Below are 26155 nucleotides of genomic sequence, written 5' to 3'. Positions count from 1 at the left end.
AACGGCCGCCCAACAGGGAGCTGCAAACAGGCTGCGAGAGCTGCCGGAACCGCACGAGGGCGGGGTAGGCCCAGGATCCCCGGCCAGCCGCACGGCCTGGCCCAGCGCGCCGCTCTGACCGCTCTGACCGCTCTAACCGCGGCTGGGCCCGCGCGGCCGGGCCCGAGGGGCTGCCACGGGGAGGGGGTGGTGTTAGTTCTGCTCGAGCTGACTTAACTCCCCTGTATCGCTTTTTACTCTCTGTGTGTGTAAATCAAGAGTATGCAGCTAGGGACTCCTGGTTGTCAGTGAGCAGCTCTTTTCTGACACACAGGACTCACGTCTTGGTGGAGTGTGGCAGCAAAAGATGCTGTGATTTAGGAGCCCAGAGACTGTGGGGAAATGTCCCACAAAAGACAAACGGGGGAAACCATAGTTTCTCATTACCTTTCTGGTGCTGCTGTCTTTTCCCTAAACAAACACCAAATCTTTCAATGCTGCCCCAACAACTGCCCATACAACAAACCAACCCACCAGAAGCTTGAGGGACCAAACAGTGCTGGGTGTTAAAAACTGTCCTCAATAAAAACCCAAAACCCTGGTATTATGCCATGTTACAACCACCCTTACAGCCACTAACTCTGCACCTTTTTGGGGGCCGTAAGTGGGCATAACCCTGCACACAAGAGGCACTAAAACCATCTCTGTCCCCTTGCAGGCATCTCAGAAATTATCTGATTAATATAATTACATTTCCCTCTGGTAAGACTTGTTTCAGAAAAAGATGAAAGGTTTACAATTAATTCTTCCTAGGGCTGCTCCCTCTTAGTTCTTTCAATTGCCTTAAGAGTCATACTGGATCACAGAATCCAGCAGTATTCAGTTAGTCTACATGTTGGCAATCTTATGTTCTGGTTACTACAAATCTTAATACTTAGAAAGGATGCACTGGTGCTCCAGACAAAGTTTTGCAGTAGGCTGGTAACTGAGTTAGGAGCCCCTTATCTGATTGCCATGGTTTAGTACTGAAATCAGTTTTCCCTGTGCCATAAAACATCCAGCTTCAACAGGGTGGTGTAAGCAAAGTGAACTAGAAGGAGAGGTGCTCCCCACTATGTGCCAAATGAGGCTTTAGCCGAGTTTTGCACATGAGAAAACTTTCAAAACCCCTGAAGTATCCCTTTATCTTCAGAATACACAATTAATCACGACCCTGACAGTTTCTTCTGAGCAAGCACGCACCAGGAATCAGAAACTTAACAGCACAATAATCTACGTCATCACCAAACTACAACTGTCTCCCATTTAATGAGTAAGCCTAGAGGGAGATCTGCTACTTACACAGAGGTTTCTCAATAAGAAAAACATTTTATTTCCAAGTCAAAGAGGTATCCTAAACCAAAAGAGACAAAGCTTCAGTGCCACACTGTTTAAGACCACGCTGTTTCTGGAAGGTAGCTCTGGTATAAGCAGGAGTACTAACCTTCTGCGTTGCAATGGCTCTAGAATATGGCTTGCTTTGAGAAACAGGGCAACAGGAAGTTGCAATAGGAAAGCATCTGATACAAATCTGAAAGAATGATTCAGATCAAATGGTGGGCTCCTGCTGGCCTCATGGGAAGTCCAACATGGGGGCAGTGCCACTTCAAATGCTCCACAACTGCCACCGCAGGTGCCATTCATTTCCCACTTGTGATGTGCCAGCTTGAAGAGTGCAAGTTCTTAACAGCAATTCAATGTCTACAGAGCATAGGACAAAAACCATACCACCACAGATAAAAAGACCACACCATTCCAGAAAGCACCTTCTTCCTTGTACTGCCTGCCCTTCTCCATGGCAGCACTGTCAAAGAGTAACAGGCCAAGACAAGAAAAATCAGAAAAAGAAAAACCTCCAATGACCTTAGTCTATTTCAAACCCAAAAGGATACTTTTGAAAAGGAACAGAGAGATCAGACTTTCCTATTCTGCACAGATTTATCTCTGTTTTTAAAGAAAACACAGAATGTCTGGTTTTGGTCAGTAAAGTGTCCATTTAATAAACTCCTTAGCCACATTTCCCACCCCTTCCTCCCACCCTAAAATTTCAATTCACACTTAAGCAGATGACATAATTTGATGGTGTACAACAAAAGTTTTAAAATCTATACTCTTAATACTAAGAGTATCAGGGCCTAGTATTTGACAAAATTACCTAGAACTCAGATGTGCCCATGCAAAAAAAGCAGATTTTTATATACACTCCCTGTTCTTTTCTTATAAATTTAAATATTTTACAAAAATGCATTTTCAAAATGTATAAAGTCTAGTGAATACCCCAGATGTATTTTAAAATAAAATGTTATCTGATTTCAAAGGTTATTTCAACAATGAAGTCTAAATTGCACGAGATAAAAGGCACTTGTGCTGTGTGATGTCTTGAGCAAATATATGTTAGTTTATAATACAGTAATACAGTGTTTTCTTGAATTCATGCAGTTGTCTCCGAGCATCAAGCATCATTAAAGCAGCCAAAAGAGACAGTGAGTAAACTGGATTCCACAGCTGTAAAACCATTTTCTATTGCAAAGTTGCACATACAGCATTGTGCTCCAGCTCTGACTCTGGAATCAAACGCTACAGAAAAATTGCTGTCATTCACATGGGAATTCAAACTACATTTCATTCTCTCATAAGTTACAAAAAGAAGTATGCCATTTAATTATGAAACTAAAACACCAGTGAACAGCTCAGTGTTCAAATAATTTGTGCCAATAAAAGTCTGTATTTAAAAACAAGCTAGGGGCTAGTTATTCAAGGAGCAGTGCATCATATTTTCAATTTCCACTTCACTGTTGAGATAAAAGCGCAGTCCTATTCGCCTTCATCTTCTCCAGCCTTTTCATTAAGTGGCTATTGGTCATCTCCATCTCTTCTATCTTATCCAGTGCTGTTCTTAACTATAAAATGAAAGCAAAAGTTATTATCCCTTGAAGTTTACTTGGACTTTCTGCTGTTCTTGAGCTTTGACAGAGGAAACAAACAAGAATACAAGTATTACATGCTTTACAAGAGTACCATATAAGCTAAGACACAATACTCATTACTGCAGTCAGATGAACTGGAATTCAACTGCTAAAATACAAAATCAAGAAGCAATTGAAACATAAAACATGTACTAATTCCGAAAGAACTAGGTGCCTGCAAGTTCCTATCACATGCTATTTAAAGGTGAAATCCTCTCCTCCACTCTCACTTGCCCATGGATATATATTCCCATGGGTAGCATGTATCAGGATAGTCACACAGCAGCTCTTAAGCAAGCATGATCAACAGCTCAGTCAAATACAGCTTCTTCCCAGCTCCCTGTGAGGTGCACAATGGAAACTTCCCAATCTGGCACTGACACAGGGAACATTCAGCTTTCCAGTAATTTTTATGGAAGGATTAGTATAAAACAGTAAAAGTTATCATATTTAGAAGAAAATACCAATTTAGATCCTTCTTTTCAAGGTAGTACTACACTGAATTGTAATTAGTATTACTTTTATATGCTACAGTTGTCTTTTGAACGCAACACTGACAGACTTGACTGTCTCCTCAAAAAACACTTAAAAGCTGTAACCAAAGACTACAAACAACACAGAGCTTGGGAGCAAAAGAGCAGGTCAAGACTGAAAGGAGCATGGAGTATACAGCTGAAAAGGAAATTAGTCAGTTACCTCTCGCTGAAGCTTCCTCTTTTCAGCTTTGAGTTCATCTTCTACTTTTTCTGCATTTTCTGCTGCATTTTTATACCTTGTAACCTGCCCTTCAAGTCGTGCAATCTGCAGACCCAAACCAGATAAAAGGAACAATTACTGAGGTGTTCCACCCCAAGCTCACCTGCCACCAGCTGGTTTTAATTTTCTGAAAAGCCACCATAACACAAGGCAACCTGTGAATTATCCATACAATCCCCCTCTGGGAAAAGGATGTGTGTGTTTGCATCAGCCATAATTTCAAAGAATGTTTAAAATAACTAATAAAACACTAAAACAGTTTGTGGGCAGAAATTTGGAACACCCTTCACTGCCTGTCCCTCCCTGTTGAGGGTCACAAGAAACAGCAGAGAATGCAACATAGCATTAAGACACAGCTGAGAAGATAAAGAAGGCTGAGGAACTACACAGAGTGAAGAGTTGGAAGAAGAAAAAAAAATAAATGAAGAGATGGGGAATACAGGGGCTTAAAAACAAAAGCTGGAAAGTTGGAAAGCAGAGACCATATGAGAAGTTGGAGACTTATCAGGGCACGATGCAAGAGGTCTTGAGATGAAGCACACAGTTCAGCAGTGAAGAGAGGGCTTGAGACAAATCCTGCTGCAGTCTGCCAGTGTTAAAGCCCACTTGCTGGATTGTACTTACAGATCCTTGCTACCCTCAAACCCATAGGACAGGCTACTAGCCTGCTGCTATGCAAGACAGAACAACTGCACATCTCTGATTCAAACTGCAATCATTTATGAGATTTTGAGATGACCTATAGAGATGCTGAACTTTTAATACCATGTTCTGAGTTACAATCATGAAGTGTAAATGGGTGAGGGTATGTATATCTATACTTATAAAAACAGACTCTTGAATTTCAGAGAGTAAATTATATACCTTCCAAAGTCTATACAATTTTTTTGCAAATAATTAAGCTACACAAACTGATTTCCTTGAACTAGTAGCTTCCTCTTTATATTCTGTTGTACATTGACATCTGAGTAAATTCACTCCAGATTTTCTCTTATGGTTAGACTACGCACACGTATTGAAGGAAATATGGATAAAAATACAAATATAGTGCCATTATGTGCAAGGTAAAGAACAAACAGTAATCAAATAAGGAAATACGTTTTCATAGTTTTGTTGAAAAAAGTATTGTGCAACTGTACAGAGCAAATGTAATGATAACAATAAATATTAAGACACACTTACATTTTGTTCCAAGGTAGTAATATCTTGTTCAGCTTTTGAAAGCTTAAATTTGTATTCACTAATTTGTCTGTTGGCATCTCCTAGATAAAAATTGACAGGAATATATCACTCAAAGCAACTCTATAAACTGGCAGTTTCCCTTTTACTCTAGAAACCACTAAAAAGACCATTTTATTGAGTAACCCATATACAGGATGAAAGAGGTAGATGTGCTTTCAGAAATCTTTTTCAGAGTATGAAAAGGAAATAATTTCCCTGTTATTCAGAGACCACAATTACTGTCTCTGTAAGAATTGCATTATCTCTCAGTTCTCTGAGATACACACCTTTCAAAACACATTTAGATCAGCAAACTCCTCTCTCAAAAAAAAAGAAAACACAATAACCAGCACACACCAAGATGGGTCAAAGCACAACAGAAATAATACCAGCATCATTTAGCATAGACATCTGTAACAACATTTGAATGATATGCAGCACAAGGCTTGAATCTGTCTGACAAACTCCAAGGAACATGGTACATTATTTTGGTGCTATATTTTAGCCCTGATATTGCCAGTACTCTGTTCACGTTCACTGCCACAACCATATTAAATGACTGTTTGTCAAACCAGTAAAGTTATCAGCTGGAGCAATAGCTTGCTTGAAGTGAAAAGTCGCTTCATGCTTCTATGAAGCAACACTGAATATTGTGTTAAACTTGAATAATTTTTCATGGTTTGCTTCAAAGAATAAGTCTTTAAGATTATCAAAGATTCAACAAAATAAATAAAGAAAAAATCAGGTAGACTACATTAACAGACTATTCCAGCTGAAATCCTATCACCTAAACCAGAAACTGTTTTGAGTAGCAGCCCCCATTCTAGTCAAGGTCATCAACTGGAAAATAACTTCTCAGAATATAGTTATTCAACACTGGAAGAGGCAGACTTTTAAGCTACTTTGCAGTGAGAAGTGTCTACAAAAAACTAGGTGCACAATAATATATTCATTCCAATACTGCTACCACACCACAATATAGGAAAAGGAGCCAGAAAAGTCTGTTTCCTCTCCCCAGTAAGAATACTTTTGAACAGTAACCATATACCTACTCTGCATTTCAATTAGTTGCAAGTCAGAACCATTCTCTAAGCCTATGATGTCTGGATTCATGCCATCACTTTTAGAATATTTCTGTCGTTCTTCTTCCAACTGCATCTTCAGTTTTCTAACCTGAAAAAGAAGTGTTCTTCTGTGAAAAAGACTCCCGCAAGTTTAGTAGTTGTGTATCTAAATGTTCAGTGGGAAAAAGGCAAAGCAGTCCTGAGATGCCACTGACTGAGGCAGCTCTGTAAGTGTCTCGATGAAGAAGAGGCAGGAAAACCAGTCCCTGAGACCTGTGGCTAAAACTCCCCCTCCCCATTGCTGGGTGAGTGCATGTCAACACAGATTCCTCAGCTATGTCTTGTGTGTCTGGAATTTACAAGAAGTGGGAACTACTTCTTTTGACTCTCAAAATACCATTAGCTGTATGGTACTGTTGTATACTTGCAAAACTGCCATTCATAACAAATATTTTAACGCTGTTTTTTACAACTATGTGGTGATAAACATGCGTATACATTTTTATATGCTTGTATTTATACCCTTGTATTTAATACTAAAATTTATTTGCATTCTAAACCAAGTATCTGTACTAAAATTAGGGTACATTCCCATCAAATGCAAACGTTGACAACATCACTTTAGATATGGAATGTACTCGAATAGGAACACAAAACCTATGGTATTTCTAGCAATCGTTCAATGGCTCCATGTTTTCTTCAGTACTCTCTTCTCAATATTGAACTGTGTTAAAATACAACTACTTTGATAATACTAAATTTCTATTTGAGTAATTGAAATGATCACAGAAACAGTACCACTCAGCAATACAGAAGGGCTACTTGAATTTATAAGTAATTTTAGTGACTTTAGTCTTTCTACACAAAACAAAAATGAAAGGAATAACAATTATAAATACATGCACTGATAGTAGATCACCAACAACCTAGATTTCAACTAACCAGTTGGTGAAATGTGGGTTCTTAATCCACCAAGATTAAAGTCACATGGATAAGGAAACTAGTGAGAGGAGCTGGTAATTCCTGGTAGCCAGCCAGGTAAGGAGTATTTTATTTTGCTTTAGTGCTTAAGCACCTTTGGTACTTAATATTTGATTATTGCCAATATATTAGTAGTTTGCAAAAGGATATACAAAGGTCTATTTTTAAAAATTAATAGCTTGTGTTACCTGTGACAGTAATTCCTCTTTTTCCCCAGCCAGTTTGCGTAGCCGGATATCTAAAACCAAAGAACCCAATTAAAAAAAAAGAAATCTGTAACTAAAAACATTTTTCATAACTTTTTGTTTGTTTTCAAATAAAATGCTCTTTAAAGCTAAGGCAAATAGCACTGGGAGCATAAAACCTTGGTATCTAATAAAATATCAGCCCTTCAGTAAATAGCAGAAAGGGTAAATATTTAATTCAAACTGTTTCTTAGAATAATTTTAAAGCAAGACCTCAGAGTTTAATCTTCAGAGCAAATTTACAACTGATGATTTTTTAAATAATAAAAACACAGTTTTGTCCCAATAGCTAGAACAGCCATTTCCAACGAAACTTTCTTCTGACTGTATACTCTTTTCCCTGTCTCATTCTTAAGGATGCTGTTATCTATTCAGGGAAGGCACCAAGCTTCCTCGTATGTTCAGAAAGTTTGCAGAAAGTGTTCTTAAATCACCAAAAAAAGCACTTGGGAGAGGACCCACGAGAATGTTGCAATGTCTGAAGGGTCAGAAGACTGGTAGTGGCCACAAAGCATTCTGTCAAGCAACACCCTGCTAAGTAAAGCGGTTTCCTTGGAAATGCTAACTCTGACAGAAACAACACAATAAAAATCTGTAGCTCACAATGATGGAGCCACAGCACAACACGCATTAAGTCTCATCTTTGCCAAATCAAATACATGTAACTTATATATTATTTACAAATATAATTCAAGCCTATAGAGATACATCTTTGCATGTTGACTGAGTTTTACAGTAGACTGACTATGCATGCAATAACTTGTTCAGCCTAAGGATAAAAGCAAGTTAAAATAAAGGCCCCCAAAACTTCTTTCTACTGCCCATGCCATTTTTCGAATGTTATTAAAACTTGGCTTTCTAATGAATGTGATGAAATACTGCATATGCTTTACACTAAAAGGCAAAAATATTTCAAGGAAGGGGAAAGAATATACAGGGCTTTGCTTTCTTCAACAGAAGTTCTTTCACTGATTATACAAAAAGAACTTTTTTCCATGAAACAACAGAAAACAGGCTAATCTGAAAGACTAAACTTTCAGGCAAGATATTTTCTGACCGTAACAAAATCTGGATTAAGATCTAATCAATTACAAACATCCAAGCACATACTATTTTTTTACTCAGATAAATTTGTTTTCTCATTCAGCATAAAAAATAACAACCTTGAAAGTTGTATATTCCAGAAACATCACAGGTATCTTTCTGTGGCTGTAAATCACTGTGAACAGGAAGGAAACAAAGACTTCAAACACTCTATGACAAAGTATGGTAGGGTATTTTTACCTAGTGGTCCTTCTCCTGCAGATTCCAAGACTTGAGCAGCTTCCTGTGATACAACTGTTATAGCACCAACCACTGATTCATGGTTTACATCACCGTTTGGTGTGCCATCTGGGATTATAACTAATCCATGTTTCTAAAATCACAAAAGAAAAAAAACAAACAACCTACTCATACAAGAGCAGTGCTAAAACATAATCAGACAGAACAGTTCATAAAAAGCTTTTCAAGTTGATTGAAAAACTTACAACTATTGAACCATTTATCCTACCCTAAGGTCAGGTTTTGAGACTGCACAAGAGTAGTAACCATGGTTCCTTTTTCATTGACCTTGATTTCATGCCCCACTCCTGGATTTCTGTTACTGCAAAGTAACCGCTACAAACATACCTCTCCTCTCTTCATTGTTTCCTTCAGGTCAGCCAACTCCTCTCTGAGCTCATCTCGCTCATTCTTAATGCAGTCAAAGTAATCTTTCTGTCTTTCTAGGGCCTGGGTTCAGGCAGATGGCAAGAAAAAGAACGGCACAGAGAAAAAGCATATGACAGCGAGCAGAGAGATTTTCTACAAGTAAATACAAAGAGCTCAACAAAAGTAAAGAAATTAAAAGGGGTATTTAATGTATATTAATGTACATCTCTGATAACTACTTTCTACAAGTCATATCTAGCCTCATTGCTGCATGTTTGTCATGCGAGTTTTTTCCCAGGAAAGTCTCAGTAGCTTCTATTATAGATTTTCATTTAGTGGATTCTATTTTTGGTAGATTTTGAAAAACTAAATCAAATACCAAGAGTGATTTGTCTTATTACAGGCATTCTGTGACCAGAAATAAAATTTGTTGGAACTCAACTGGCAAAGATCCTAAAGCATTACATCCATTGAACTAATTTCTCTACCTCTTACAGGGTATAGAAGTAGAAAACATATTTCATAGAAGACCTTGGATATATGAGCTTGTCCACTTAGAAATACTAGTTTATTTACTAGCTGCTTAATTACTACAATCACCCTTTACTAAACCCAAAGCAGTCAGTTTGAGAGGGGGAGAAAAAAGCAGCACTACTAGTACAAACAAGGATTGAAGCAATACGGACATAGATGGATTTGCCTACCTATGCTGGAGCTGTGTTACCTGGCAGTTAATCAGACACTTTCACTTGCAGCTTCTCATTCCGTTATTCATTCAAATTCAATACTGCAAGCATTACAAATAATCCTAACCATACAGCAACTGCAAAGTGTACGTTTTGCCAAAAAAATTATCCACTAAATCTTATGTCATGTGTAAATGTTTAGGAATGGACTGATACCAAGAAAGAAATGAAGGTGTACACCTCTGTACTGTAATTGCCCCACATAACAATTGCAGTATGCTGAATTTTAATCATCATCTAGAATCCAGAGCAATGTTTTAATGGATTACTCTTACTTTCAGCAGAAAACTGATTTACTAATACGTAAATGTGCCATTTAAAATACAAATAATTCAACATGTGTGAAAACATTAGCTGTCACATCAAAAAGAACTCATGTGATGCCCTTTTATTTCCTAACACATACACATTTTCTAAGTACGTTATAAACACTGCAGAGATCCTTAATCATTGCATCATTGTGTGTTCCACTTAAAGATACACCTTTCCCATATTTGAAGAACAGCAGCAGAAACAGAAGGGGAAGTAAGCTCACCCACCAGAGAGAATGGACACAGAGGCCCAGAATTACACTGCAGACACAGATACCATGTGCCTGGCAGTGCCCTGTGATGCTGCTAACCTTCCCAAAACATCCTTCCTATCCACAACACTATGCACAAGTGTTATGTGCGTAGAAATCAGGAAAACTTGATGGGAAGAGAAACCGATACAGCCATGTATCTCTGACTTTGGACAGATGCTGAGCTGCTTCAGCAAAGCTGCTACTGTTCGTATGTTCAGGATTTAAAACAGACCCCATTAATAGAGATTCTTCCATTTTGGTTGAGATAGAATTTTTTTACACAAAAACACCTCTATTCATAAAGGAGGTTCAGAGAAAAACTTCCTCCTATATTTGTAGACAGAGAAAGCCACACAGGTGGCATAACTACTTCCAATCCTTGATCCACATGCAATTTACCATCCCTCAAGATATTAGGGATTGCGTTAAGAACATAGGGGCCTCTCAAGCCTTAAGTACAAGGTGCAACAGAACAGACAAGGTATGTTCAAGAGCATTATCTCCTCAAATACAGCATCTTCTGCAGGGTTCTCATTCCCAAACCACCAGTGACCTCCTGACAATAAAATATGCAACTATACCATTAACAAGCTGTTAATGAGGTGTATCTACACAGGGCAGCCAAGATAAGGTTGCTCAGACCATATTCATTCCAGCATCTCCCACCTCTCCTTTATATGCACCACATCCTGAAGCATATCTTCAACACAGCATTAGTGCATTTTTAAGCAACTGTAGATATTATGTGTCTCAAATTATTCATAGCATTTTTTCAGTGACTTTTCACAAGCTACACTGAGAATAAATTCTACAAATGCACCAGTGTAATGGAGAATGTTTCCTATACATAACAAGTGTGATTGACAAGTGAGGCTGCCTTTCTTGCAACCCGTCTGGGATTTTACTAAGATGAGAAATAACAAACATTATTTCTCCCAGAAGAGTTCAAATAGATTCACCTCTGTAACAAAGTCACCTTATGCCTTACACACAAAAGCTATCTCCTTAAAAGCAAGTCACTCCTTGGACTAAGGAAAACAAGAGAACCTTTTGCCTGTGTCCCTAGTATCAGATGTGCAGATGTGACAGTATTTGTAGGAGACATTTTTACCCATCATGAACTGCCTTGGTGTTAAGAATGACAGGACACCTCAGTGATAATGAAAACATTTCTCCTTTATTTCAAGAAAGTCTTTTTTTCTGCTGGAAAATTGGAGCTGTCAGATAATATTCATCTGCAAACGCATCTCCTCTACGACTCCTGCAAAAATAATGCAGCAAAACTAAGTTTGGATTCTATTTCATCTTCCACTCCCTCCTCTATTTACAGCAACAGTTCAACTCCTAACTACCATATTTGATCCTGCTCTGAACTGTTTTGTACTACGAATACCAGACCCTTCTTCAAAGGCCATATTGGAACTTTCTGCCCCAAATAACTCCTGCTTTTTAAGAACATAGCACTTCACTGCATTAAGCTGAAAAGTAGGACACATACACGCAGTCCCTGGGATCAAATTGCCTGCATTTCAGAGGTGACCTTTCATGTGATGAGTGAAAAACTGCATCCCAATGCTCAGGCAGAAGCATGCCATGCAGTTAACACTGTGAAGACATTGACAAGGTGGCATGAAAGACTCCCCTATTCAAAGAGACAACAACACAGTATAGTTTGGTTTTAAGCAGTTTTTCACACAGTATCCAGCTTCAGTTACCTCTTTTGCTGACAAAACAAGTGGTTGCATAAATGGGCACTGTACTATCAGGTTTCCAGCACCATTTCATGTGTATTTCTAAAGAGAAGCTAGCTTGAAACAGTCAAGAGAGAACAGAAATCGATCAGGATACAGCCCTTTCCAAACTCCCCTTCCCAACCAGCTTTGCCCTTGCTGTAGGATGCTCCATCTCTCTTTCACTCTGGAATTCCTGTTTGGGAGCTGCCAGACACATCTCAAGCACAGGTCTTACATACTCTCCCCATGCTCCCGTTCTGGCCACCCAGCTGCTCTTGTTGGACAGTTTATGATAATGGGGCACCTGAAGGCCACCATCTGAATCTTCACCAACACTGCCCAACCTGTGGTCAGGTCTCAGATACACCCTCACCATGATGACTCAGCCAGCATCTCTGGCTTTCCTTGTAAAGTCTTCACCTTTGCTAAGGCTTGGTCTGGAGGCTTCTTCAGCATCTCCCAGCTTTCTCTCCTGATACTGCAGTCTCCTTACTCCAGAACCTTTAACTTAGCTTCTCTCAAGTCAGCCAATTGAATTCACTTGAGCATCTGCTCAACACTAGCTCCAGTTCTCTGCTCTTATTTTGTTGAGAAATACCAGGATTTGGGTTTTTAACATTGTTCTTCTAGGCTGTCCCCAAGTCTAACTTCCTCCTGTCCGGAAAAGGCTATGAACAAGATATCTCTGGAAAGGCAAAACCCTAAGAACACACAGCATGAGCCCTTACCTCTGAATAGCACTGCCTGATGGACATACTTTTGCGGAACACATCGCCAGATAGCCCACATTCTTCATTTGAAGAAACAGTCTCCAGCTCTGGCACTATGTTAACAAGGGAGTGAGGGAAGGGAAATCAACAAGCAAATCAGAACAGAGTCCTACTGAAATACAGATTAACAACCAAGAGAAGATTTGCTTACTCTCTAAATCCATCAGCCAGACCAACTTTCTAAAAAGATCTGCAAGATCCAATGTGTGGTCACCAAGGTAAGCTCGGGTGAATACAGTTTCCCGAAAGCATCCTGAAATAGGCTACAGTTTAGGTATTCACCTCACAGGAAAACGTGAGTCCTAACAGCAGGACTCCAGGAATCTAGAGCTGCAGCTTACACTCATTGTCCAATTAAGACTTTTCAAATATTGGGCTTTGAAAAAGTAGCTCATCATAAACACTAGCAGACCACAGAAAAGGAGATTTCTCTAGTCAGCTGTTCAGTAGATCAGGTCACTAGGAGGCAGGGATACAAAAGTCAGACCTTTCAAATTCATTTCCCATTCTGCCAAGCATCTTCACTCAAAACTTTTTTGGTCTTTGCTGATATTCAAGCCTGCTCCTCATTACAGTTAGTACAACCACAGACACCACTATACAAAAATCCTTCATTCTCGTGTATTGTCTCACCATTACTACAAAGCAGTGTTCATGATGCAGATAGAGGCACACAGTCCTCCTCCTTGCTTCAGGAGTGAGGAATGCCCAGTAGATTTCCTTACCACACTCTGGGTCTGTTTCCTTTACAGCATCAGCACTGGCAGATTCACAGAAGTCCTTTGAAAAGCAGCCAGCTGGCCTATTGTCATCTGCTGTGGCTTTCATCTCACTCTCAGGGAATTCTTCATGTTCCACATTATGTCGTGGAACTCCCCTAGGGAGGGGAAAAACACATTGCTTTTAGGACAAGGAATTATTTCTGATGCATTACATATGCCTCCCCTGCCTTCACTGTAAGAAAACTGTAAGAGAAGTGACAAGACAAATTAATCAGAGCTACTTACACACAATGGTCCTGTCCAGTGACAACAGGAATCATTAGAGGCACTGGAGGAAACGTTCTCGCACTCTGCCAACAAGAAAGGTTTCAGTGTAAGCAGCTGGAACAAGACTGATGGCCCCCTGGAGGGCAAGGCTCCAGATGACTGGCAGCAGGACAGAAAAGAAACCCAAATTCCGCCACATTTAAAGCCCTTCTCTTTCCCTACACGGGTGAACTGTGTGGATGTCTGCAGGAAGAAAGCAATGGAGGGGAAAACTCAGAAAGGAGAAGCCTCCCTGGCAAAGAGCCGTAAAGATCCAGACAAAGATGGGAAGGCAGGATGCCCCCACATCACAACCCTCCTGACCTTTTCAGCCCAGCAACGGACTATATTAATCTCCAAGCAGCTTCTGAAGATGGGAGCCCAAATAAGGCTGACACACTTCTCTAATGGAGGCACAGTGCAAACCATGTTGTTGCAGTTATATCAGCTCCACACATACCTATTTTGCAATCATGTTATGAGAAAACAGAACTTTATGTAAATCAGGTGTCACAGACTGTTCTTAATAACCTGATCTTAACATCCTTTCCAACCCTAACTATTCTATGACTCCATGATTCTGTGACTGTCCACTAAAAGGACTCTCCTTGCCGAAGCAAGATAAGCAAAAAAAATGGGAGCTATTAATGACTAGAACCATAGGAAACCCAACAAGGTATCTCCTGTGTAGCTAACTGACTTGTCAGGAGCCACTGAAGTTCAGAAACAGAGCTCAGGCTTATCTGGAGACAATTCTGACACTCCCCATCACTGCAAAACAAAGACAGCATTCAAAATACCTCAGCAGGTGCCCACATTTGCCATGATTGAAGCAGCATTGTTAAATAAAAGAACTCAAACTTCAGGCATTCATTCTCCCTCTTCAAACACAGAAAGGCATCTCGAGCTCGTCTCACTTTGAGCTTCTCCTCCTGCAAAGCCCGGGCTAGAGCTCTGTTGTTGGCTAGGATGCTCTTCAGATGCACACTGTGCCTGCCTGGAAGAGAACCATCCATTGTCACACATTGGAAATTGGCAGCAACCAGCACCAAACTGCTACACAGGCAACAGAAACATCTTACTTTCGCCATTTGCACCTGCAGACAACGGCTCATAGGCTTTCCCCAGCCCTGTCCTTCTCATGTTTCTCTCTCTTACTCGCTCTTTCAAGTTGGCCTGACTCCTTCTATGCATCTTCCGCTCGGACATGGCCAACTCCTACCTACACAAACAAGAGGCAGAGAACACCCACAACGGCCGCCCAACAGGGAGCTGCAAACAGGCTGCGAGAGCTGCCGGAACCGCACGAGGGCGGGGTAGGCCCAGGATCCCCGGCCAGCCGCACGGCCTGGCCCAGCGCGCCGCTCTGACCGCTCTGACCGCTCTAACCGCGGCTGGGCCCGCGCGGCCGGGCCCGAGGGGCTGCCACGGGGAGGGGGTGGTGTTAGTTCTGCTCGAGCTGACTTAACTCCCCTGTATCGCTTTTTACTCTCTGTGTGTGTGTGTAAATCAAGAGTATGCAGGTAGGGACTCCTGGTTGTCAGTGAGCAGCTCTTTTCTGACACACAGGACTCACCGTCTTGGTGGAGTGTGGCAGCAAAAATGCTATGATTTAGGAGCCCAGAGACTGTGGGGAAATGTCCCACAAAAGACAAACGGGGGAAACCATAGTTTCTCATTACCTTTCTGGTGCTGCTGTCTTTTCCCTAAACAAACACCAAATCTTTCAATGCTGCCCCAACAACTGCCCATACAACAAACCAACCCACCAGAAGCTTGAGGGACCAAACAGTGCTGGGTGTTAAAAACTGTCCTCAATAAAAACCCAAAACCCTGGTATTATGCCATGTTACAACCACCCTTACAGCCACTAACTCTGCACCTTTTTGGGGGCCGTAAGTGGGCATAACCCTGCACACAAGAGGCACTAAAACCATCTCTGTCCCCTTGCAGGCATCTCAGAAATTATCTGATTAATATAATTACATTTCCCTCTGGTAAGACTTGTTTCAGAAAAAGATGAAAGGTTTACAATTAATTCTTCCTAGGGCTGCTCCCTCTTAGTTCTTTCAATTGCCTTAAGAGTCATACTGGATCACAGAATCCAGCAGTATTCAGTTAGTCTACATGTTGGCAATCTTATGTTCTGGTTACTACAAATCTTAATACTTAGAAAGGATGCACTGGTGCTCCAGACAAAGTTTTGCAGTAGGCTGGTAACTGAGTTAGGAGCCCCTTATCTGATTGCCATGGTTTAGTACTGAAATCAGTTTTCCCTGTGCCATAAAACATCCAGCTTCAACAGGGTGGTGTAAGCAAAGTGAACTAGAAGGAGAGGTGCTCCCCACTATGTGCCAAATGAGGCTTTAGCCGAGTTTTGCACATGAGAAAACTTTCAAAACCCCTGAAGTATCCCTTTATCTTCAGAATACACAATTAATCACGACCCTGACAGTTTCTTCTGAGCAAGCACGCACCAGGAATCAGAAACTTAACAGCACAATAATCTACGTCATCACCAAACTACAACTGTCTCCCATTTAATGAGTAAGCCTAGAGGGAGATCTGCTACTTACACAGAGGTTTCTCAATAAGAAAAACATTTTATTTTCCAAGTCAAAGAGGTATCCTAAACCAAAAGAGACAAAGCTTCGGTGCCACACTGTTTAAGACCACGCTGTTTCTGGAAGGTAGCTCTGGTATAAGCAGGAGTACTAACCTTCTGCGTTGCAATGGCTCTAGAATATGGCTTGCTTTGAGAAACAGGGCAACAGGAAGTTGCAATAGGAAAGCATCTGATACAAATCTGAAAGAATGATTCAGATCAAATGGTGGGCTCCTGCTGGCCTCATGGGAAGTCCAACACGGGGGCAGTGCCACTTCAAATGCTCCACAACTGCCACCGCAGGTGCCATTCATTTCCCACTTGTGATGTGCCAGCTTGAAGAGTGCAAGTTCTTAACAGCAATTCAATGTCTACAGAGCATAGGACAAAAACCATACCACCACAGATAAAAAGACCACACCATTCCAGAAAGCACCTTCTTCCTTGTACTGCCTGCCCTTCTCCATGGCATCACTGTCAAAGAGTAACAGGCCAAGACAAGAAAAATCAGAAAAAGAAAAACCCTCAATGACCTTAGTCTATTTCAAACCCAAAAGGATACTTTTTAAAAAGAAGAGAAAGATCAGATTTTCCTATTCTGCACAGATTTATCTCTGTTTTTAAAGAAAACACAGAATGTCTGGTTTTGGTCAGTAAAGTGTCCATTTAATAAACTCCTTAGCCACATTTCCCACCCCTTCCTCCCACCCTAAAATTTCAATTCACACTTAAGCAGATGACATAATTTGATGGTGTACAACAAAAGTTTTAAAATCTATACTCTTAATACTAAGAGTATCAGGGCCTAGTATTTGACAAAATTACCTAGAACTCAGATGTGCCCATGCAAAAAAAGCAGATTTTTATATACACTCCCTGTTCTTTTCTTATAAATTTAAATATTTTACAAAAATGCATTTTCAAAATGTATAAAGTCTAGTGAATACCCCAGATGTATTTTAAAATAAAATGTTATCTGATTTCAAAGGTTATTTCAACAATGAAGTCTAAATTGCACGAGATAAAAGGCACTTGTGCTGTGTGATGTCTTGAGCAAATATATGTTAGTTTATAATACAGTAATACAGTGTTTTCTTGAATTCATGCAGTTGTCTCCGAGCATCAAGCATCATTAAAGCAGCCAAAAGAGACAGTGAGTAAACTGGATTCCACAGCTGTAAAACCATTTTCTATTGCAAAGTTGCACATACAGCATTGTGCTCCAGCTCTGACTCTGGAATCAAACGCTACAGAAAAATTGCTGTCATTCACATGGGAATTCAAACTACATTTCATTCTCTCATAAGTTACAAAAAGAAGTATGCCATTTAATTATGAAACTAAAACACCAGTGAACAGCTCAGTGTTCAAATAATTTGTGCCAATAAAAGTCTGTATTTAAAAACAAGCTAGGGGCTAGTTATTCAAGGAGCAGTGCATCATATTTTCAATTTCCACTTCACTGTTGTGATAAAAGCGCAGTCCTATTCGCCTTCATCTTCTCCAGCCTCTTCATTAAGTGGCTATTGGTCATCTCCATCTCTTCTATCTTATCCAGTGCTGTTCTTAACTATAAAATGAAAGCAAAAGTTATTATCCTTTGAAGTTTACTTGGACTTTCTGCTGTTCTTGAGCTTTGACAGAGGAAACAAACAAGAATACAAGTATTACATGCTTTACAAGAGTACCATGTAAGCTAAGACACAATACTCATTACTGCAGTCAGATGAACTGGAATTCAACTGCTAAAATACAAAATCAAGAGGCAATTGAAACATAAAACATGTACTAATTCCAAAAGAACTAGGTGCCTGCAACTTCCTATCACATGCTATTTAAAGGTGAAATCCTCTCCTCCACTCTCACTTGCCCATGGATATATATTCCCATGGGTAGCAGGTATCAGGATAGTCACACAGCAGCTCTTAAGCAAGCATGTTCAACAGCTCAGTCAAATACAGCTTCTTCCCAGCTCCCTGTGAGGTGCGCAATGGAAACTTCCCAATCTGGCACTTGACACAGGGAACATTCAGCTTTCCAGTAATTTTTATGGAAGGATTAGTATAAAACAGTAAAAGTTATCATATTTAGAAGAAAATAACAATTTAGATCCTTCTTTTCAAGGTAGGACTACATTGAATTGTAATTAGTATTACTTTTATATGCTACAGTTGTCTTTTGAATGTAACACTGACAGACTTGACTGTCTCCTCAAAAAACACTTAAAAGCTGTAACCAAAGACTACAAACAACACAGAACTTGGGAGCAAAAGAGCAGTTCAAGACTGAAAGGAGCATGGAGTATACAGCTGAAAAGGAAATCAAGTCAGTTACCTCTCGCTGAAGCTTCCTCTTTTCAGCTTTGAGTTCATCTTCTACTTTTTCTGCATTTTCTGCTGCATTTTTATACCTTGTAACCTGCCCTTCAAGTCGTGCAATCTGCAGACCCAAACAAGATAAAAGGAACAGTTACTGAGGTGTTCCACCCCAAGCTCACCTGCCACCAGCTGGTTTTAATTTTCTGAAAAGGTACCGTAACACAAGGCAACCTGTGAATTATCCATACAATCCCCCTCTGGGAAAAGGATGTGTGTGTTCGCATCAGCCATAATTTCAAAGAATGTTTAAAAGAACTAATAAAGCACTAAAACAGTTTGTGGGCAGAAATTTGGAATACCCTTCACTGCCTGTCCCTCCCTGTTGAGAGTCACAAGAAACAGCAGAGAATGCAACATAGCATTAAGACACAGCTGAGAAGATAAAGAAGGCTGAGGAACTACACAGAGCGAAGAGTTGGAAGAAGAAAAAAAAAATCAAGAGATACAGGGGCTTAAAAACAAAAGCTGCAAAGTTGGAAAGCAGAGACCATATGAGAAGTTGGAGACTTATCAGGGCACGATGCAAGAGGTCTTGAAATCAAGCACACAGTTCAGCAGTGAAGAGAGGGCTTGAGACAAGTCCTGCTGCAATCTGCCAGTGTTAAAGCCCACTTGCTGGATTGTACGTATAGATCCCTGCTACCCTCAAACCCATAGGACAGGCTACTAGCCTGCTGCTGTGCAGGACAGAACAACTGCACATCTCTGATTCAAACTGCAATCATTTATGAGATTTTGAGATGACCTATAGAGATGCTGAACTTTTAATACCATGCTCTGAGTTACAATCATGAAGTATAAATGGGTGAGGGTATGTATATCTATACTTATAAAAACAGACTCTTGAATTTCAGAGAGTAAATTATATACCGTCCAAAGTCTATACAAATTTTTTGCAAGTAATTAAGCTACATAAACTGATTTCCTTGAACTAGTAGCTTCCTCTTTATATTCTGTTGTACATTGACATCTGAGTAAATTCACTCCAGATTTTCTCTTATGGTTAGACTATGCACACGTATTGAAGGAAATATGGATAAAAATACAAATATAGTGCCATTATGTGCAAAGTAAAGAACAAACAGTAATCAAATAAGGAAATACATTTTCATAGTTTTGTTGAAAAAAGTATTGTGCAACTGTACAGAGCAAATGTAATGATAACAATAAATATTAAGACACACTTACATTTTGTTCCAAGGTAGTAATATCTTGTTCAGCTTTTGAAAGCTTAAATTTGTATTCACTAATTTGTCTGTTGGCATCTCCTAGATAAAAATTGACAGGAATATATCACTCAAAGCAACTCTATAAACTGGCAGTTTCCCTTTTACTCTAGAAACCACTAAAAAGACCATTTTATTGAGTAACCCGTATACAGGATGAAAGAGGTAGATGTGCTTTCAGAAATCTTTTTCAGAGTATGAAAAGGAAATAATTTCCCTGTTATTCAGAGAAAACAATTACTGTCTCTGTAAGAATTGCATTATCTCTCAGCTCTCTGAGATACACACCTTTCAAAACACATTTAGATCAGCAAACTCCTCTCTCAAAAAAAAAAGAAAACACAATAACCAGCACACACTAAGATGGGTCAAAGCACAACAGAAATAATACCAGCATCATTTAGCATAGACATCTGTAACAACATTTGAATGATATGCAGCACAAGGCTTGAATCTGTCTGACAAACTCCAAGGAACATGGTACATTATTTTGGTGCTATATTTTAGCCCTGATATTGCCAGTACTCTGTTCACGTTCACTGCCACAACCACATTAAATGACTGTTTGTCAAACCAGTAAAGTTATCAGCTGGAGCAATAGCTTGCTTGAAGTGAAAAGTCGCTTCGTGCTTCTATGAAGCAACACTGAATATTGTGTTAAACTTGAATAATTTTTCATGGTTTGCTTCAAAGAATAAGTCTTTAAGATTATCAAAGATTCAACAAAATAAATAAAGAAAAAATCAGGTAGACTACATTAACAGACTATTCCAGCTGAAATCCTATCACCTAAACCAGAAACTGTTTTGAGTAGCAGCCCCCATTCTAGTCAAGGTCATCAACTGGAAAATAACTTCTCAGAATATAGTTATTCAACACTGGAAGAGGCAGACTTTTAAGCTACTTTGCAGTGAGAAGTGTCTACAAAAAACTAGGTGCACAATAATATATTCATTCCAATACTGCTACCACACCACAATATAGGAAAAGGAGCCAGAAAAGTCTGTTTCCTCTCCCCAGTAAGAATACTTTTGAATAGTAACCATATACCTACTCTGCATTTCAATTAGTTGCAAGTCAGAACCATTCTCTAAGCCTATGATGTCTGGATTCATGCCATCACTTTTAGAATATTTCTGTCGTTCTTCTTCCAACTGCATCTTCAGTTTTCTAACCTGAAAAAGAAGTGTTCTTCTGTGAAAAAGACTCCCGCAAGTTTAGTAGTTGTGTATCTAAATGTTCAGTGGGAAAAAGGCAAAGCAGTCCTGAGATGCCACTGACTGAGGCAGCTCTGTAAGTGTCTCGATGAAGAAGAGGCAGGAAAACCAGTCCCTGAGACCTGTGGCTAAAACTCCCCCTCCCCATTGCTGGGTGAGTGCATGTCAACACAGATTCCTCAGCTATGTCTTGTGTGTCTGGAATTTACAAGAAGTGGGAACTACTTCTTTTGACTCTCAAAATACCATTAGCTGTATGGTACTGTTGTATACTTGCAAAACTGCCATTCATAACAAATATTTTAACGCTGTTTTTTAAAACTATGTGGTGATAAACATGTGTATACATTTTTATATGCTTGTATTTATACCCTTGTATTTAATACTAAAATTTATTTGCATTCTAAACCAAGTATCTGTACTAAAATTAGGGTACATTCCCATCAAATGCAAACGTTGACAACATCACTTTAGATATGGAATGTACTCGAATAGGAACACAAAACCTATGGTATTTCTAGCAATCGTTCAATGGCTCCATGTTTTCTTCAGTACTCTCTTCTCAATATTGAACTGTGTTAAAATACAACTACTTTGATAATACTAAATTTCTATTTGAGTAATTGAAATGATCACAGAAACAGTACCACTCAGCAATACAGAAGGGCTACTTGAATTTATAAGTAATTTTAGTGACTTTAGTCTTTCTACACAAAACAAAAATGAAAGGAATAACAATTATAAATACATGCACTGATAGTAGATCACCAACAACCTAGATTTCAACTAACCAGTTGGTGAAATGTGGGTTCTTAATCCACCAAGATTAAAGTCACATGGATAAGGAAACTAGTGAGAGGAGCTGGTAATTCCTGGTAGCCAGCCAGGTAAGGAGTATTTTATTTTGCTTTAGTGCTTAAGCACCTTTGGTACTTAATATTTGATTATTGCCAATATATTAGTAGTTTGCAAAAGGATATACAAAGGTCTATTTTTAAAAATTAATAGCTTGTGTTACCTGTGACAGTAATTCCTCTTTTTCCCCAGCCAGTTTGCGTAGCCGGATATCTAAAACCAAAGAACCCAATTAAAAAAAAAGAAATCTGTAACTAAAAACATTTTTCATAACTTTTTGTTTGTTTTCAAATAAAATGCTCTTTAAAGCTAAGGCAAATAGCACTGGGAGCATAAAACCTTGGTATCTAATAAAATATCAGCCCTTCAGTTAATAGCAGAAAAAAGGGGTAAATATTTAATTCAAACTGTTTCTTAGAATAATTTTAAAGCAAGACCTCAGAGTTTAGTAATTCTTCAGAGTAAATTAACAACTGATGATTTTTTAAATAATAAAAACACAGTTTTGTCCCAATAGCTAGAACAGCCATTTCCAACGAAACTTTCTTCTGACTGTATACTCTTTTCCCTGTCTCATTCTTAAGGACTGTTATCTATTCAGGGAAGGCACCAAGCTTCCTCGTATGTTCAGAAAGTTTGCAGAAAGTGTTCTTAAATCACCAAAAAAAGCACTTGGGAGAGGACCCACGAGAATGTTGCAATGTCTGAAGGTCAGAAGACTGGTAGTGGCCACAAAGCATTCTGTCAAGCAACACCCTGCTAAGTAAAGCGGTTTCCTTGGAAATGCTAACTCTGACAGAAACAACACAATAAAAATCTGTAGCTCACAATGATGGAGCCACAGCACAACATGCATTAAGTCTCATCTTTGCCAAATCAAATACATGTAACTTATATATTATTTACAAATATAATTCAAGCCTATAGAGATACATCTTTGCATGTTGACTGAGTTTTACAGTAGACTGACTATGCATGCAATAACTTGTTCAGCCTAAGGATAAAAGCAAGTTAAAATAAAGGCCCCCAAAACTTCTTTCTACTGCCCATGCCATTTTTCGAATGTTATTAAAACTTGGCTTTCTAATGAATGTGATGAAATACTGCATATGCTTTACACTAAAAGGCAAAAATATTTCAAGGAAGGGGAAAGAATATACAGGGCTTTGCTTTCTTCAACAGAAGTTCTTTCACTGATTATACAAAAAGAACTTTTTTCCATGAAACAACAGAAAACAGGCTAATCTGAAAGACTAAACTTTCAGGCAAGATATTTTCTGACCGTAACAAAATCTGGATTAAGATCTAATCAATTACAAACATCCAAGCACATACTATTTTTTTACTCAGATAAATTTGTTTTCTCATTCAGCATAAAAAATAACAACCTTGAAAGTTGTATATTCCAGAAACATCACAGGTATCTTTCTGTGGCTGTAAATCACTGTGAACAGGAAGGAAACAAAGACTTCAAACACTCTATGACAAAGTATGGTAGGGTATTTTTACCTAGTGGTCCTTCTCCTGCAGATTCCAAGACTTGAGCAGCTTCCTGTGATACAACTGTTATAGCACCAACCACTGATTCATGGTTTACATCACCGTTTGGTGTGCCATCTGGGATTATAACTAATCCATGTTTCTAAAATCACAAAAGAAAAAAAACAAACAACCTACTCATACAAGAGCAGTGCTAAAACATAATCAGACAGAACAGTTCATAAAAAGCTTTTCAAGTTGATTGAAAAAGTTACAACTATTGAACCATTTATCCTACCCTAAGGTCAGGTTTTGAGACTGCACAAGAGTAGTAACCATGGTTCCTTTTTCATTGACCTTGATTTCATGCCCCACTCCTGGATTTCTGTTACTGCAAAGTAACCGCTACAAACATACCTCTCCTCTCTTCATTGTTTCCTTCAGGTCAGCCAACTCCTCTCTGAGCTCATCTCGCTCATTCTTAATGCAGTCAAAGTAATCTTTCTGTCTTTCTAGGGCCTGGGTTCAGGCAGATGGCAAGAAAAAGAACGGCACAGAGAAAAAGCATATGACAGCGAGCAGAGAGATTTTCTACAAGTAAATACAAAGAGCTCAACAAAAGTAAAGAAATTAAAAGGGGTATTTAATGTATATTAATGTACATCTCTGATAACTACTTTCTACAAGTCATATCTAGCCTCATTGCTGCATGTTTGTCATGCGAGTTTTTTCCCAGGAAAGTCTCAGTAGCTTCTATTATAGATTTTCATTTAGTGGATTCTATTTTTGGTAGATTTTGAAAAACTAAATCAAATACCAAGAGTGATTTGTCTTATTACAGGCATTCCGTGACCAGAAATAAAATTTGTTGGAACTCAACTGGCAAAGATCCTAAAGCATTACATCCATTGAACTAATTTCTCTACCTCTTACAGGGTATAGAAGTAGAAAACATATTTCATAGAAGACCTTGGATATATGAGCTTGTCCACTTAGAAATACTAGTTTATTTACTAGCTGCTTAATTACTACAATCACCCTTTACTAAACCCAAAGCAGTCAGTTTGAGAGGGGGAGAAAAAAGCAGCACTACTAGTACAAACAAGGATTGAAGCAATACGGACATAGATGGATTTGCCTACCTATGCTGGAGCTGTGTTACCTGGCAGTTAATCAGACACTTTCACTTGCAGCTTCTCATTCCGTTATTCATTCAAATTCAATACTGCAAGCATTACAAATAATCCTAACCGTACAGCAACTGCAAAGTGTACGTTTTGCCAAAAAAATTATCCACTAAATCTTATGTCATGTGTAAATGTTTAGGAATGGACTGATACCAAGAAAGAAATGAAGGTGTATACCTCTGTACTGTAATTGCCCCACATAACAATTGCAGTATGCTGAATTTTAATCATCATCTAGAATCCAGAGCAATGTTTTAATGGATTACTCTTACTTTCAGCAGAAAACTGATTTACTAATACGTAAATGTGCCATTTAAAATACAAATAATTCAACATGTGTGAAAACATTAGCTGTCACATCAAAAAGAACTCATGTGATGCCCTTTTATTTCCTAACACATACACATTTTCTAAGTACGTTATAAACACTGCAGAGATCCTTAATCATTGCATCATTGTGTGTTCCACTTAAAGATACACCTTTCCCATATTTGAAGAACAGCAGCAGAAACAGAAGGGGAAGTAAGCTCACCCACCAGACAGAATGGACACAGAGGCCCAGAATTACACTGCAGACACAGATACCATGTGCATGGCAGTGCCCTGTGATGCTGCTAACCTTCCCAAAACATCCTTCCTATCCACAACACTATGCACAAGTGTTATGTGCGTAGAAATCAGGAAAACTTGATGGGAAGAGAAACCGATACAGCCATGTATCTCTGACTTTGGAGAGATGCTGAGCTGCTTCAGCAAAGCTGCTACTGTTCGTATGTTCAGGAATTAAAATACATGAAGTGAATTTTGTAGTAAATCTACTTTTGCAGTTCTTTTGGGGGGGGAGGCAGAAATCAGCACAAGCTCTGTAGGCATGTTTTAAGAGACCAGTATAATTAAAACATGATCATCTGGTAGAAAGCAGATTCGTCTATGGTCTTATTTTCTAAATATTCCAAGAAACCTGTATGAAATCTAGATCAAGCTCACACACTCCACTGCTAATTCCAAACTGGCAGTGCATGTACCATTTGGAGCCTCCAAACAGTGAAACGGCTGTGTATTCCAGGAGTATAACCTGGAAGTTATAGTTCAGTGGTTTTGTCCTCAAACTGGTCTAATTTAAGGCCAACTACAACTGTAAATTTCAATTGCTTTGTAGAAACATGGCAATTTAAGAAGGCAGGTGTAAACCAAACTCATGCTATCTCTGTTCTGCTTGCCTTACTCTAAAACACACATTGTAAAACTACATTACAACTCTAGTTATAAACTACTCTTTTGTGGACCTTCTCAGAGATTTCTGAAGCTGGAATAGAGTAACAATAAGCAAAGCTTCTCAGCACTGAGGAGAAAGACTAAAAAACTCTGAGCTCAAAAATGTGTCTCTAGACAACAGAAATCAGACAGAAAAGACAGCAGCATG

At 39.1% G+C, this 26155-nt stretch overlaps 3 protein-coding genes across 19 annotated transcripts in view; all 3 read right to left on the bottom strand.

Annotated features, from left to right (window-relative positions):
• Positions 1 to 2714: 2714 nt before the first annotated feature.
• LOC133223792 (leucine-rich repeat flightless-interacting protein 2-like) lies at positions 2715 to 9782 on the bottom strand. Its single transcript, XM_061374831.1, has 7 exons — positions 8923 to 9782; positions 8536 to 8668; positions 7195 to 7244; positions 6014 to 6134; positions 4923 to 5002; positions 3681 to 3785; positions 2715 to 2918 (listed from the first exon to the last, which is right to left on the bottom strand). The coding sequence occupies exons 1-7, from the start codon at positions 8935 to 8937 to the stop codon at positions 2808 to 2810; spliced, it is 615 nt and encodes a 204-aa protein (XP_061230815.1). The 5' UTR covers positions 8938 to 9782; the 3' UTR covers positions 2715 to 2807.
• A 1627-nt stretch (positions 9783 to 11409) lies between these two features.
• LOC133223808 (shugoshin 1-like) lies at positions 11410 to 15013 on the bottom strand. The gene is made up of 5 exons (XM_061374849.1): positions 14868 to 15013; positions 14586 to 14782; positions 13765 to 13829; positions 13483 to 13634; positions 11410 to 11515 (listed from the first exon to the last, which is right to left on the bottom strand). The coding sequence occupies exons 1-5, from the start codon at positions 14992 to 14994 to the stop codon at positions 11475 to 11477; spliced, it is 582 nt and encodes a 193-aa protein (XP_061230833.1). The 5' UTR covers positions 14995 to 15013; the 3' UTR covers positions 11410 to 11474.
• Positions 15014 to 16962: 1949 nt separating this feature from the next.
• Positions 16963 to 26155, bottom strand: part of LRRFIP2 (LRR binding FLII interacting protein 2) — a 53262-nt gene continuing 44069 nt past the window's right edge. For 5 of the 17 annotated variants that reach the window (XM_061374918.1, XM_061374920.1, XM_061374919.1 and 2 more), the window contains 7 exons: positions 23963 to 24064; positions 23576 to 23708; positions 22230 to 22279; positions 21049 to 21169; positions 19957 to 20036; positions 18725 to 18829; positions 16965 to 17960 (listed from right to left, as the gene is read on the bottom strand). In XM_061374918.1, coding sequence (XP_061230902.1) covers positions 17850 to 17960; positions 18725 to 18829; positions 19957 to 20036; positions 21049 to 21169; positions 22230 to 22279; positions 23576 to 23708; positions 23963 to 24064 — 702 coding nt within the window. In that variant the 3' untranslated portion in view covers positions 16965 to 17849. Of the gene's footprint in view, positions 17961 to 18724; positions 18830 to 19956; positions 20037 to 21048; positions 21170 to 22229; positions 22280 to 23575; positions 23709 to 23962; positions 24065 to 26155 lie in introns of all 17 variants that reach the window. The other 12 variants (XM_061374929.1, XM_061374931.1, XM_061374926.1 and 9 more) reach the window with 10 other exon arrangements.

This window comes from Neopsephotus bourkii, unplaced genomic scaffold, assembly GCF_033783945.1.
Source record: "Neopsephotus bourkii isolate Nb327-2 ecotype Australia unplaced genomic scaffold, CSIRO-AGI_Nbou_v1 NB_1655, whole genome shotgun sequence".
Lineage (NCBI taxonomy): Eukaryota > Metazoa > Chordata > Aves > Psittaciformes > Psittacidae > Neopsephotus > Neopsephotus bourkii.
The sequence above is the reverse complement of the archived record's forward strand: the minus strand, read 5'-3'. Positions and strand labels throughout refer to the sequence as shown.